The 331-nt window shown below is 41.1% G+C and overlaps 1 protein-coding gene across 1 annotated transcript in view; it reads right to left on the reverse strand.

Moving 5' to 3' along the window:
* LOC104822190 (60S ribosomal protein L10-2-like) overlaps positions 1-331 on the reverse strand; it is a 1463-nt gene that overhangs the window by 114 nt on the left and 1018 nt on the right. The window contains exons 3-5 of the mRNA XM_010553338.1: positions 321-326; positions 141-222; positions 3-47 (exon numbers count right to left, since the gene is read on the reverse strand). Of these exons, the coding sequence (XP_010551640.1) occupies positions 3-47; positions 141-222; positions 321-326 (133 nt within the window). The remainder of the gene's footprint in view (positions 1-2; positions 48-140; positions 223-320; positions 327-331) is intronic.

A 331-nucleotide genomic window follows, 5' to 3' on the forward strand; every position in this document is an offset into this window, starting at 1 on the left:
GCTCTTCCAGGTTCACGGGCAGACAACCGACCATGGCACGAGAGAAACTGCACGAAAAAGCGGTCGAGGTTTTTAAATAAAGATTCCGACCAAACATTAGATAAAAGATTTACATACGAGAAGATAAAGGTTTAGCGAACCTTGGCGTTAACCCCATCAGGAACAATCCGTTTCTCTTGCCTGAGCTTCAAGTAATCAGCACGGCTAAACTTGGTAAATCCCCTGAAATTAATTTTAAAAAAACAAGATTCTTGTCAGAATAGACATTGTAACGAAACCAATAAACCGAGCCCGAGATATATGACAATGCCAATCATTACCACTTCCTGCT

The sequence above is a fragment of the Tarenaya hassleriana genome, unplaced genomic scaffold (assembly GCF_000463585.1).
Source record: "Tarenaya hassleriana unplaced genomic scaffold, ASM46358v1 Cleome35, whole genome shotgun sequence".
In the NCBI taxonomy this organism is placed as follows: Eukaryota; Viridiplantae; Streptophyta; class Magnoliopsida; order Brassicales; family Cleomaceae; genus Tarenaya; species Tarenaya hassleriana.